At 44.6% G+C, this 12,684-nt stretch overlaps 1 protein-coding gene and 1 long non-coding RNA gene across 4 annotated transcripts in view; one reads left to right on the forward strand and one right to left on the reverse strand.

Annotated features, from left to right (window-relative positions):
• Positions 1-10,999, reverse strand: part of GNAI3 (G protein subunit alpha i3) — a 51,971-nt gene extending 40,972 nt beyond the window's left edge. For both annotated transcript variants that reach the window (XM_002715803.6, XM_008264734.5), the window contains exon 1: positions 10,775-10,999. In XM_002715803.6, the coding sequence (XP_002715849.1) occupies positions 10,775-10,892 (118 nt within the window). In that variant the 5' untranslated portion in view covers positions 10,893-10,999. The remainder of the gene's footprint in view (positions 1-10,774) is intronic.
• Positions 10,965-12,023, forward strand: LOC103350102 (uncharacterized). Of its 2 annotated transcripts, none has more exons than XR_016210807.1 (3): positions 10,965-11,097; positions 11,221-11,307; positions 11,387-12,023. It is a non-coding gene; the product is annotated as an uncharacterized LOC103350102 (long non-coding RNA). The 2 variants fall into 2 exon arrangements; XR_518157.5 differs by having other exon boundaries at positions 11,033-11,126.
• Positions 12,024-12,684: the final 661 nt, after the last annotated feature.

The raw sequence follows: 12,684 nt of genomic DNA on the forward strand, positions 1-12,684 counted from the left end.
ATAATTTTTAAAACTACAAAGTTTTGTATGAATATTAAAAAACATTTATCCATTTGAAAATATGTTATGTGTTGTCTCAATATCTCAGTATCAAGTCTAAATAGAAAACCAAAAGAAGCTCAAAGTTCAGCCCCCAAAATTTGTTTCTAAGATCACTAAGCCAATGAAGTTCAAAATCAAATTTGGTTTTTGGGGTACCTTTCTTTACTTAGTTCACATTAGATATATTAATTTCTGTTACAACTTAAGAGGGATTCAAGGAAAAATAGGATATTTTATTTACACAGAGCACTATATCAAAACTAGAACAATTAAACAGTGATCCTAACAATGTTATTCAGTCCAAGCAGCTTGAGTTACAGAAATGATACAGCTGAATACTAAGCAGGTAACAGGATAGCCTGGACAGAGAAGCGCTTAAAGATAACTCCAACTTGCTAACCACTGAGAAAGAATTATACCAAAATAAAGATAATTAAAGTAAGAGGGAAAATCAAATACTAGAACATTTTTTATTTTTCATATTATCTTTTTTTTCCCCAATGGAAAGCAAAATAGCAAGGTGTATTAGGGTAGGGACATCGTAAGAACGGATGGGCACCTCTCCAGACAGAACCTGAGAGAGAGTGCTATCTTTTGAACACTTATATTAAAGGTACTTGACAAATTTATGTTTTTCAGGTTTTAAACTTTGGTTTATAACAACTACCTTCCTAAGCATTTTACAATGTTAAATTAATTTCAATCAAACTCAAGAATAAAAGAATTCACCACATAAAAATTACAACCTGCTAAAACATTCCATCTAGTTAGTAATATTAACTTCACAGATAAAGGACCCCTTTAAGATTTAAAAGATCCCATTTAAACTCCTCCTTGATACAGATAAAGGAAAATGAGCTCAGAATAGAACGAATCTCCCAACTTTCAGTGTACTTGCTATCTGCCCTGTTTACATGTTATTTCCTATTTTGGAGGGACCAGCTCAAAGAGATATACTTCAATAATGCTTACCCACTATATTGTGTTGACTAGAAACAAATTTTATAATGAGCTTCAGTAATCTAAACAATATTAGTACCCACCACTCTAGTTGTTTCTTATAAGACCAAAGTATTTTTTTTAAGTTTATTTATTTGAGAGGCAGAGTTGTAGAGAGAGGGAGAGACACAGGGGTCTTTAATCTGTTAGTTCAATCCCCAAATGGCTGCAACGGCCAGCACTGGGCTGATTTGAAGCCAGTAGCTTCTTCTAGGTCTCCCACATGGGCACAGAGGCCGAAGCATTTGGGCCGTCTTCCACTGCTTTCCCAGGCCAAAGCAGAGAGCTGGGTCAGAATGGAGCATCCAGGACTCAAACCAGCACCCAAATGGGATGCTGGTACAGCAGGTGGAGGCTTAACCTATTTTGCCACAGCATAGATGATGATGCATCTCTTCCTCCCTATATCCCCCAACAAGCCCCACTTCCCAATAAAACTAAACTAAGTAAATCTAACAAGACACAAGATAGAGAGCTAAAATCCATGAGCAATCTATTTTGCCAAATTTTTTTTATTTACTCCCTATCAAAACTCTATACAAAGGGCCAGCACTGTGGCGTAGCAGGTAAAGCCACCACCTGCAGTGCCAACATTCCATATGGGTGCCAGTTCGAGTCCTGGCTGCTCCACTTCCAATCCAGCTCTCTGCTATGGCCTGGGAAAGCAGCAGAAGATGACCCAAGTCCTTGGGCCCCTGCACCCACATGGGAGACCAGGAAGAAGCTTCTGGCTCCTGGCTCCTGGCTTCGAATCACCACAGCTCCAGCCATCGCGGCCAACTAGAGAGTGAACCAGCGGATGGAAGACTTCTTTCTCTGCCTCTCCTTCTCTCTCTGTGTAATTGACTTTCAAGTAAATAAATAAATCTTTAAAAAAAAAAAAAAAAACTCTATACATAGGGTCTGGCACTGTAGCAGCGGGTAAAGCCACCACCTGCAGTGCTGACATCCCATATGGCCACTGTTGGAGTCCCAGCTGCTCCACTTCCAATCCAGCTCTCTGCTATGGCCTGGTAAAGCAGTAGAAGATGTCGCAAGTCCTGGGCCCCTGCACCCACATGGGAGACTGGGAAGAATCTTCTGGCTTCAGACTGGCTCAGCTCTGGCTGTTGCAGCCATTTGGGGAGTGAACCAGTGGATGGAAGACCTCTCTCTCTGTTTCTGCCTCTGCCTCTCTGTAATTCTGCCTTTCAAATAAAATGAATAAATCCTTAAAAAAAAAAAAATGTTATATATAAAGAACAAAACAATCTGTTTTACCTCTTCCCTTAGCTTTGGACAATCTTCTGGTGCTCACAGAAATAACAGGGGAAAAATTAGCAAAGTGATGATGAAGAACAGACCCTGAACTATATCCATATAAAAAAGTAATTCTGGGCTGGACATTTGGTATAGCAGTTAAGATGCCCAAATCCTTTACTGGAGTGCCTGAAATTGAGTCCTGTCTCTGTTCTCAACTCCAGCCCCCTACTAGTGAGCACCCTGGGAGGCAAGCAGGTAATGACTCAAGTACTTTGGTCCCTGCCACTCACACAGGAGACCAAATGGAGTTCTACATCCCTGGCCTTGACCTAGCTGAGTCCTAGCCATTGCAGGCACATGAGGGATGAACCAGTAGATGAGACCTTTCAATCTCTCTTTCTCTCCGCTTTTCAAATAAAATTTAAAATTTTTAAAGAAAAAGTAACTTATAAATTAAAATTGAAAGTAATTAAATTCAGATGACTAATTATTCTGAGTTGAATGTGTTGATAATAAAAATGTAAAACCCTGTACCCTAGTTAAATCTGTCTTCCAACTAGACAAAATACTTGTAATAAGCAGGCATATTCTCATAAATATGAAAATGTAGCGTCACATTTCATTCCATCTCATTCCATCATGTTGAACTTATATTTAATATCTACATTGGGGCCGGCGCCGTAGCTCAATAGGCTAATCCTCCACCTTGCGGTGCCGGCACACCGGGTTCTAGTCCCGGTCGGGGTGCCGGATTCTGTCCCGGTTGCCCCTCTTCCAGGCCAGCCCTCTGCTGTGGCCAGGGAGTGCAGTGGAGGATGGCCCAGGTGCTTGGGCCCTGCACCCCATGGGAGACCAGGAAAAGCACCTGGATCCTGGCTCCTGCCATCGGATCAGCGCGGTGCGCCGGCTGCAGCGGCGGCCATTGGAGGGTGAACCAACGGCAAAAGGAAGACCTTTCTCTCTCTGTCTCTCTCTCTCACTGTCCACTCTGCCTGTCAAAAAAAAAAAAATAAAATAAATAAAATAAATAAAAAAAAAAAATCTACATTGGAGGAAGAATTGTCATTATTATTTAAACTCACTAGCCATGACTTTTTAAAAAGATTTATTTAGGGGCTGGCCTGTGGTGGAGCACGTAAAGCTGTCACCTGTGACACTGACATCCTATATGGGTGCCAGTTTGAGACCTGACTGCTCCAATTCCAATCTAGCTCCCAGCTAATACACCTGGGAAACCAGCAGAAGATGCCCCAAGTGCTTGGGCCCCTGTACCCATGTGGGAGATCTAGAAGCTCCTGGCTCCTGGCTTCGGCCTGGCCCAACCCTGGCCGTTGTAGCCATCTGGGTAGTCAATTAGTAGATGGACGATCTCTGTCTCTCTGTCTCTCTCTCTCTCTCTCTCTCTAACTCTGACCTTCAAATACATAAATAAATCTTGATCATTTATTTATTTGAAAGCGAGAGAGAGACACAGAGAGTATCTTCCATTCTCTGGTTCACTCCCCAAATGGCCACAATGGCCAGGGATGGGCCATGGCTTTTTTAACAGAGAATTTGGACCATACCAATATTTAAGAGGATGAGCCTTCTAAATCTCATGATACCCAATCAATCCTGGCACAAACTTTTCACAGATGACTAGTCTGTGGCAGGCACCTAACAAGGCTGGGCCAACCTGATACTTTCTTTTTTTTTTTTTTTTTTTTTTTTTTTGACAGGCAGAGTTAGACAGTGAGAAAGAGAGAGACAGAGACAGAGAGAAAGGTCTTCCTTTTTCCCATTTTTTCCCCCAAATGGCTGCTATGGTGTGCTGCGCCAGTCTGAAGCCAGGAGCCAGGTGCTTCTTCCTGGTCTCCCACGCAGGTACAGGGCCCAAGCACTTGGACCATCCTCCACTGCCTTCCCGGGCCACAGCAGAGAGTGGACTGGAAGAGAAACAACAGGGACAGAACCCAGTGCCCCAACCAGAACTAGAACCCGGGGTGCCAGCGCTGTAGGCGGAAGATTAGCCAAGTGAGCCAAGGCGCGGGCCCTGATACTCTTTCATAGGAACCAAGGATTGGGATCCCAGGAGCCAGTGTCAGATGACACAAAGCACTTAACTATCAGGTCAGGTGGTATGAGAGGCAGAGAAGGTATAGAGCAAACAAAAGTTGAAGATCGGGCAGTCACTGTAAGCAGAGAAAGCTATGTGAGAAGGTGACTTAGTAGTAGAGCATGCAAGTAGTCATTCTGATCTAGGAGAAACAAGGGAGGAGGAGAAGGGTCAGTATCACAATCCATGAGCATGCAATCTGCTTGTATTCCACCTCTTTTCTATCCTTGAATGGCTAATGCCTATGAAGTCACCTATTGTGTCCTTTCAATAAATCCTTTACTTGTATTGGTATGAGTGGTAGTCCTGTTCTGTAAGGCAAAACACCTTAGCATTATATTAGGACCTACAACAGATCTAAGATGAGAAATATCTAGTCCTCTTGTCCTAAAGGACCATACTTAAGGCAGCTACATTTATAAATAACAATACTATAAATGGCAGATGTAGTACTGTGAGGCTTCAAAAAGAAAGGGACAGATCATATTCAATTTAGAACATCACAAAAGTTTCATGGAGGGAAGGGAACCCTAAAGTAATTATAACAGACAGTAGTATTTTTGAAATCTACTTACTAGCGGGCTGGCGCCACGGCTCACTTGGCTAATCCTCCGCCTTGCGGCGCCGGCACACCGGGTTCTAGTCCCGGTCGGGGCGCCGGATTCTGTCCCGGTTGCCCCTCTTCCAGGCCAGCTCTCTGCTGTGGCCCGGGAGTGCAGTGGAGGATGGTCCAAGTACTTGGGCCCTGCACCCCATGGGAGACCAGAAGCACCTGGCTCCTGCCATCGGATCAGCGTGATTCGCCGGCCGCGGCGGCCATTGGAGGGTGAACCAACGGCAAAGGAAGACCTTTCTCTCTGTCTCTCTCACTGTCCACTCTGCCTGTCAAAAAATTAAAAATAAATAAATAAATCTTTAAAAAAAAAAAAAAGAAAGGAGTTAAAAATGAGAGCGGGGCAAGCTACTGGCACAGCAATTAAGATACTACTTGGGACAACCACATCCTGCATCAGAGCGCCTGGGTTGGGATCCTACTTCCACTCCCAATTTCAGCTTCCTGCTAATGTGCACCCTGGGTGGCAGCAGGTGATGGCTGCAAGTAATTGGAGCCTGGACTGGGTTCCTGGCTCCTAGTTTCAACTAGCCTAGTCCCAGCTATTGAAGGCGTTTGGGGAAGGAACCGCAGGATAGGAGACTTCTCTTGCATATGTGTGAGCCCTCTGGCTTTCAAATGAACTCTTTTTTAAAAGATGTGATTAAAAAATAACTGTTGGGGCCAGTGCTGTGGCACAGGGGGTTAACGCCTTGGCCTGAAGCACCAGTATTCCACATGGGTGCTAGTTCGAGACCCGGCTGCTCCACTTCCTATCCAGCTCTCTGTTATGGCCTGGGAAAGTAGTAGATGGCCCGGGCCCTTGGGCCCCTGTGCCCACGTGGGAGACCCAGAAGAAGCTCCTGGCTCGTGATCGGCACAGCTCAAGCCATTGCAGCCAATTGGGGAGTGAACCATCGGATGGAAGACCTCTCTCTCTCTCTCCCTCTCTCTCTCTGGGTAACTCTGACTTTCAAATAAATAAATAAATCTTTAAAAAAAAAAAAAAGATAACCGTTTAGGGGCTGGAGCTGTGGCGCAGTAGATTAAGTCACAGCTTGCAGCATTGGCATCCCATAAAGGCACTGGTTCCAGTCCTGGTTATTCCACTTCCAATCCAGCTCCCTGCTAATGTACCTGGGAAAACAGTGAAGAATGGCCCAAGTCCTTGGGCCCCCTACACCCACGTGGGAGACCAAGAAGAAATTCTTGGCTTCTGACTTTGTCCTGCCCCAGCCCTGGCCACTGTGGTCATTTGGGGAGTGAACCGGTGGATGGAAGATCTCTCTCTAACTCTGCTTTTCAAATAAACAAACAGATCTTTAAAAAAAAAAAAAAATAACTGTTTTAATTAATAAAATGTTTCCAGCCTAGGTGATGTTGAAAATGCTGGTGCCAGAACAAAAAAGTTCACAACAGGTGGATCTGGGTAAGAGAGAAGAGGAAAGGCAAGTTGTGTACTGAATATATAATCATGCATGACTTAACAATGGGATATGTTCTCAGAAATGAATTGTTATGCGATTCTGGCACTATGTAAACATCAGAGTGTACTGACACAAATGTCACCAGAACTGGGGTTGGCGCAGTGGCATAGTGGGTTAACGCCCTGGCCTGGAGTGCTGGCATCCCATATGGACACCAGTTCTAGTCCCAGCTGCTCCTTTTCCAATCCAGCTCTTTGCTACAGCCTGGGAAAGCAGTGGAGGATGGCCCAAGTCCTTGGGCCCCTGCACCCGTGTGGGAGACCTGGAAGAAGCTCCTGGCTCCTGGTCAGATCCGTGCAGCTCTGGCTGTTTGGGCCCTGTGGGGAGTGAACCAGCAGATGGAAGACCTCTCTCCTCTTTCTGCCTCTCCTCTTTCTGTGTAACTCTGACTTTCAAATAAATAAATAAAATCTTAAAAAAAAAATCACCGGGATAGCCTACTACACACCCAAGTTACCTGGCCTAGATCCTCACACATGAGGTCTGTCACAGATTGAAACATTACTATCTCACGCATGGCTGTAATGACTTGGGGCAAGTGGCAGCAAGTAGTTCATTAATTCACTGGAGGAAGGGAAAAGTCATCTTAAGTACAGAAATAGCTTCTCAAAAAATTCCAAACAAAAACCAGTCCTCTAATTGAGTAAATCAGGGACAGAGGCAAAGGTGTAGCTACCGCTGGGGACACCCGCACACCAAATCAAAGTGCCTGGGTTAGAGTCCCAGCTTTGCCTCAGATCCAAGGCAGCAGGTGATGGCTTAAGTACTCAGGCTCCTGTCACCCACACAGAAGACCCAGATTGAGTTCCTGGCTCTTGGCTTTGGCTGGCCCAGCTCTAGCTGTTGTGTTTGGGGAGTGAATCAGCAGATGGAAGAACTCTCTTTCTGTTTATTCCTCTGCCTTTCAAATAAATAATAAACAAACAAAAACTTAAAAAAAAAATTCTACAAAAAAATCTGCAAACAGCAAACATGTATGCAATCCTATGTACCTATCCTATCTATTATGTAATATATGTAATCCTATCTATTATGTAATATTGTCTTTCAATAGAAAACTGTGATTCTGGCCGGCGCCGTGGCTCAATAGGCTAATCCTCCACCTTGCGGCGCCGGCACACCGGGTTCTAGTCCCGGTCGGGGCGCCGGATTCTGTCCCAGTTGCCCCTCTTCCAGGCCAGCTCTCTGCTATGGCCAGGGAGTGCAGTGGAGGATGGCCCAAGTACTTGGGCCCTGCACCCCATGGGAGACCAGGAAAAGCACCTGGATCCTGGCTCCTGCCATCGGATCAGCGCGGTGCGGCAGCTGCAGCGGCGGCCATTGGAGGGTGAACCAACGGCAAAGGAAGACCTTTCTCTCTCTGTCTCTCTCTCTGTCTACTCTGCCTGTCAAAAAAAAAAAAAAAAAAAAGAAAAAAGAAAACTGTGATTCTACACTAATTTGACTTATCAAGATCTTGCTAACACCACCAAAAGGGAAGTTAAAAGAAATCAAAAGAAGAATTATAACACTGAAAATTTCCCTAATTAAGTCCACACTGGTTTCTTGATTTGAATTTTATAGTACCTATAATTTGTAACAATCACTTTGAGTTAATAATGACAACAATAACTAATAGTCAGTGAGGCAGTACTCAGTGTTCTGCTTTACATAATGAAATAGCTCTATTTTTTTTTTCATCTTAGATAAGGGAACTGAGGCAGGGAGAAATTAAGTAAATAACTTCCCCAGAATTATCACTAGTGTGTGGGAAGTAGGATTTGACGCAGTCTGGCTTCAGAGTCCATGCCGTCAATATTTATGCTACACTATATCCTTTTAAGGAAGAGAACATATTCTGAGCCAGGAGAGACAAGGATAAGTACTCAGGCCTCAACTTATATTATTTGATAATTTCATAGTAATGAAATAAAAATGACTTATATATACAGAAAAGGAGATATATTCTACAGCAAAAACAAAATCTGTATACAGTACTGGGTATATTTTCCTTAGAGAAACAACATGAAGACAATTACATAGCTGTGTATATGTCTCAAGCAAGAGAATATATCTCTGCAACCTATCTGAATTTGTTGATTTGACTTGCTGCATTCAAAATCTTTCTGAAGGCAAGCATTGCAGAACAGTGGGCGAAGCTGCCACTTGGGATGCCTGCTTCCCTTATTAGAGTGCCTGGAATCGAGGCCCACTTGCAATTCAGATCTAGATCCATCTTCTTGTTAATGCACATGAGAGGCAGCAGACAAAAGCCCAAGTACTTGGGTTCCTACCACCCACAGCAGAGACCCAGCTCCTAGCTTTGGCCTGGCCCAGCCGGAGCTGTTGCAGGTATTTGGGGAATAAACCAAGAAAGGAAAGGACTCTCTGTCTCTGTGCCTGTCAAATAAATAAATTTTTTTAAAAATTGAAAAAACAAAGTAAAAATTAAAAGAAAATGTTAGTACTTTTTTATTTACTGCTTTTCAATTGCACTATCTATAAAGTTCTGAATAAAGATTTTTCTAGACATTTGGACAAGTTCTGCTTGCCAAAGTTCTGCCTGCCAAATCCTGCCATTTGGAATAAAGTCTCACAGTTTATAACTGTATTACAATGGGCTAATGTCCTGAGGAAAAAAAATACCCTTAATTTCATAACCAATCAATCGGTATAGAAAATGCTAATACCTTGAATATTGTGTTTCCCATGAAACTTCTGAAAGGCCCCAAGGACAAATGTCCAACATTAGCTGGCTTATGCTTGTTAACAGTAAATATTTAAGAAGTGCCGACCAGGTACCAGGGACCATGCCTGTGCACAGAAGATACCTGTGATACAGACAGTGGCCGTCTAGAGCCTTCCAGAAGTTCAGCTATTCACACTGAAAGCTCAGGTTCCAATGTATAACTTTTCCCCTATATCCAACAAAGCTGTTACCAGGGTTTCTGCAATCTACAACCAAGCCAGTATGTTAACACTAAAAGACACTGTCAGGGTACCAAGCACATCCTGAAATACAGAATAAGTCTCAAGTTCTATTACTTACAGAAATCATCACGCCTATTTATTCTTCTCTAACTGATCTACAGTAAAGACTAATAATGAAGAAATCTGGCTTGGTTTATTGTAAGTTAGCACAAGGACATTTTATATGATTTACTGAGTTTCAAAAATTTCAAAACTAAATTGCGCTAAGATGCATCAGACAATACACAAAAGCCACTTAACCCATATGTATCATGGTCCTATATAGAGGCATCTATAAAAAACTAAAGTCAAGCAATAAATATACCACTTATGTTAACTTTGAAATAAACATTATGTCATAGAAACATTCACAAAATTGAAAACTCAGGATGTAATGGGTTAAAACGGATACGAGAAACTATAAACAGTGATTCCTGAGGCCAGTATTTTTTCCTGGAAGAGAACAAACAAGATAGAGAGCTCACCAGAAATCTAACAGTCTTCACAGTAAACATGCTCAATCCCTAACTTACCCTAAAATAACTTTATCCCCACAGCACGGTATCCCTAACAAACATTCAAACAACTTCCAATGTGCAATCTGTCGTCCACGGATCTGCCACAAGCCGTAACAAGCCATTCTTTCAGTACCCTCAGCTCACACCACTCCCGCTTCTTCTAATAAAACCTGGGGAAGGAGTTACAAAACGAAAAGGGTGGGAAAGCACAGACAAGCCCTGCATCCAAGCTCTTTTCCTTGATACCTGCGAATCTGTCACGTATCTCAGCCCTTTACCTGCACGTTCCTGCGCAAGGGTTCCCCCGCCTTACTAACATGCTCTTTCCCTATGTAATCACTTCGTGCGAGTGATCTCTGTTCAAAGTAATCGCTCGTGTCTCACCGCTTTGTCTTTTCTAAAAAAAAATTTATTCTTAGTTTTTAACATTCAAGTGCTTTCATTTTATAAAGTGTCACCGCGCTCCAAATTCACTAATCATTATACAAATCCAGCAAGCACCTTAACCTCTCCTCCTGGTTACTAACAAGCTCAAACTCAACGTAAAACCTTCTCTAACATCAGTTCTTTTATGAGCGTCTCCCATATTCCTAATGAAGTCTCACCGTCCAACCGCCCTGCACTCCCAAACTCTTTGCTAAACCTAATTCCAGCCCGGAGTCACACCCTCCCAGCCTAATTTCCACAACCCCAAAACCCCACCCCTTCATCTCACCCTCCGGGGCCTGAGCCCCAGGACCCCGCCGCCCGCCGGACAAACCCTACAAATCCCTTTGGGGTCCGTGCGGCCGGCCTGGCCAGGACCTGGGCTCCCCCGGCCACCGCTCCAGCCCCGCCCCCAGCCCCTCACCGAGGAGCAGCAGCTTCACTTCTTTGGCCGCTTTCTCTCCGTCCTCCCGCAAGTTGCGGTCGATCATCTTGCTCCGCTCCACCGCCGCCTTGTCTTCGGCGCTCAACGTGCAGCCCATGGCGGCGGCGGGACAGGCGGCTGGGCCCGGGCTCAGTCACACACCGCAGTAACTGCGGCTCGGCCGGCTGAGGCAGCGTCTACTGCTGGGCGGCGGCCCTCTCCGTCAGCGCCCCTAGCGCCCCGAGGAACCGGATATCCGGCGTTTACGACATTTCCGGTGACGCCCTGCGGCCGTTACTGCTTGGAGCTCTCTGGGAGAGGAGGTGAGACCGAAAGCGGAAGTCCTCGAGAGGTGTGGCTGGGCTGGGCGGCGGGGCTGCGGGGCTGCGGGGTTCTGTCAAACTCACGGCGTGCCTCCCAACTTTAATCTCTCTTTACCTTCTCAGCTACCTGGTTTGGATGAATGGAGAAAGACCGAGGCCTCCAGCTCAGAGGGCCCTCCCAGAGAGTCACACAGCGGATGCTTGGGGGAGGTGAGGAAGGGAGGAAATTCTCAAATGAGAGCCCCCACAGCCCCACGGTAACTTCTAATGAGATTTTCTCGCTGGCCAGAAAATGTCATCGATTTCTGGCTGTTGGAGACCCAGCGCTCCCCGCCCCCGGGTTGAAGACACCGAGGCAGTGTCAGGATTGTTCCAGCGGTTGGGATGGGAACAAAGTGCCCAGTCTTGGTCCCGGCCAGGCCTCACCATGCCTTGGACTTAAGCGATCCCTCTTTGGCCCTCGTTGGCCCATGCCTTGTGCTCTCAAAGTGTGTCCTAGACCTTGTGCTATTAATTATGAATGTCAGTTGCCTTAAGATTTGCCCAGCTCCTATGTCGGCAAAGCGTCACTTGAAATCACTAGTTACTCTGTGACTAGAAGCTCTGTAACCTAACAAGTAAGCTTGTAATTCCTCCATAAAATGTCCACGCTGCCCTTCTCTCCAATACACGCCACTCTTGGGCATAGGATTTAATGTAAGTCAACCTCAGCCCCTCACTGTGAAACAAACCAGTGCATACTGGGAGTCTCCTTAAATTTCCTGTTGCCCCACACCAAAAAGGGTAGTGTAGTAAAATTTGCCTCTCAGTTATACTGTCACCTGGACATTAATAAATCCCCTGTAAAAGCCCCTAGCTGATGACGCTCTTTCACTGATAATACATGAAGGTGGTCCTAAATTAATTAAACTGACAAACAGTGCCAATTACTCTCTCCATATATTCTAGGAAGAGCTCTTTTGCAGCCCTTATATCCTTACCCTATGATTAAAATTATTTCCCCAGTAGAGTCTAAACATTACAATATAAGGTCCCAATGGACAGGTCTATATAATGATGATTCATTAATTAGGAAGGTTTGATCAAAGGATTAGAGTCACTTTCAACAGCCTCAGTGACCATAACGTTTATCAGTGCCAGGACTTCGAAGTTTGAAAGGTCTGCCACTCATTCCTAAATGACTGTTAAAATAAAAGGAATTGCTTTACTGCCATCAATATTTCTAGGGAAAAAGGGCAAGAGGAAAGGGAAGAAAAACCAATATTTATTGAGTACCTATTTGCCAGGCATGGCTAGGTGCTTCCACATCTCATCTCTTCATCCTCACAACAACCCTGTGAGGTAGGTAATAATAATCCCCATTTTTACAGATGAGGAAATAGGCTCAGAGAAATTAAGCAGCTTTCCCAAGTTCACACAGTGAGTAAGTAGACCTGTCAGACTTCACAAAATTCAACCCTTTTTACCTTTTGCCTTGGGACACTTGACAAGAGAAGGCCCAGCTCCAGGACTGGGAGTCCCCCACACCATCAGAAGGCAGGAAAGAAGTAACTGACAAGATGATCGCCTCAACCTGTTCATTCTTCA

Source organism: Oryctolagus cuniculus, chromosome 7 (genome assembly GCF_051225735.1).
Source record: "Oryctolagus cuniculus isolate XC-2025 breed Fujian yellow rabbit chromosome 7, ASM5122573v1, whole genome shotgun sequence".
NCBI classification, from domain to species: Eukaryota; Metazoa; Chordata; class Mammalia; order Lagomorpha; family Leporidae; genus Oryctolagus; species Oryctolagus cuniculus.